General features: G+C 70.8%; 1 protein-coding gene across 1 annotated transcript in view; it reads right to left on the bottom strand.

The window, feature by feature from the left end:
- Positions 1-18: 18 nt before the first annotated feature.
- MNEG_8208 (phenylalanyl-tRNA synthetase, beta subunit) overlaps positions 19-798 on the bottom strand; it is a gene marked incomplete at both ends in the record, with an annotated part of 1943 nt that continues 1163 nt past the window's right edge. The window contains 2 exons of the mRNA XM_014043321.1: positions 19-57; positions 422-546. Coding sequence (XP_013898775.1) covers positions 19-57; positions 422-546 — 164 coding nt within the window. The remainder of the gene's footprint in view (positions 58-421; positions 547-798) is intronic.

Raw genomic sequence — 798 nt, 5'->3', positions numbered from 1 at the left:
AGATTGCGGGGTGTGGGGTCAGGGGGCGGAGGAATAACACGGTGAGTGGAGAGGGGACTGGGTGTGGGAGTAGGGGGTCGGAAGTGAAGGGGAGGTGGGGGACAGGGCCGGGGGCGAGGGCGAGGGCCCCGCCACGCACGCCCACCACACACGGTTGCTGGGCAGCCGCTGCAGCCGCGCTGCGTGACCGACTGGCCCCGCGCGCAGGCTGCTGATGCTGCCAGGCGGCGTCTCTGCAGGCCCCGCGAGACGATTTGCCCAACACTCGCCCAGCCAGGGGCCTTCAGCAACGGCCGCTCCGCGCGATTGCGCTTGGCACCGCCATGCTCGCTGCTCCCGCATGCCGTGACGCACCCCACCCTTGACCGGCCTGTTCCCTAGGACCCCTGCTGTGCCCCGTGACCGCCGCCCCCACCCCCACCTGCAGGTCGATGAACGAGTCATATTTGACCGGGTCAAAGCTGACGCCGCGCAGGATCGCCGCCACCACAAACGGCCGCACCAGCGCCGTCTCCGGCCGCACGATGAGCTGCTGCATGGGCTTGCCTGCGCGGGCAGGGCAATGTAGGGGGAGGGGGCAAGGTGCATGGACGCATGCAAACGCGGCCGGCGGCAGCGGGTCGGCAGCTGCCGTCGACGCCAAGAGTCAGGGCCGCAGCTGCCATGTATCTGGCGTCGCGGCCGCATGCAGCGCAGCGCCGGGACCTGATTCTCGACGTGCTCGGTTCGACAGATTCGACCGCGGTTGTGAACCGCCGGCCTGCACGCCCGCGCGCGCCGCCTGGGGCATGCCCCGTC

This window comes from Monoraphidium neglectum (assembly GCF_000611645.1).
Source record: "Monoraphidium neglectum strain SAG 48.87 unplaced genomic scaffold scaffold01534, whole genome shotgun sequence".
NCBI lineage: Eukaryota > Viridiplantae > Chlorophyta > Chlorophyceae > Sphaeropleales > Selenastraceae > Monoraphidium > Monoraphidium neglectum.
The sequence above is the reverse complement of the archived record's forward strand: the minus strand, read 5'-3'. Positions and strand labels throughout refer to the sequence as shown.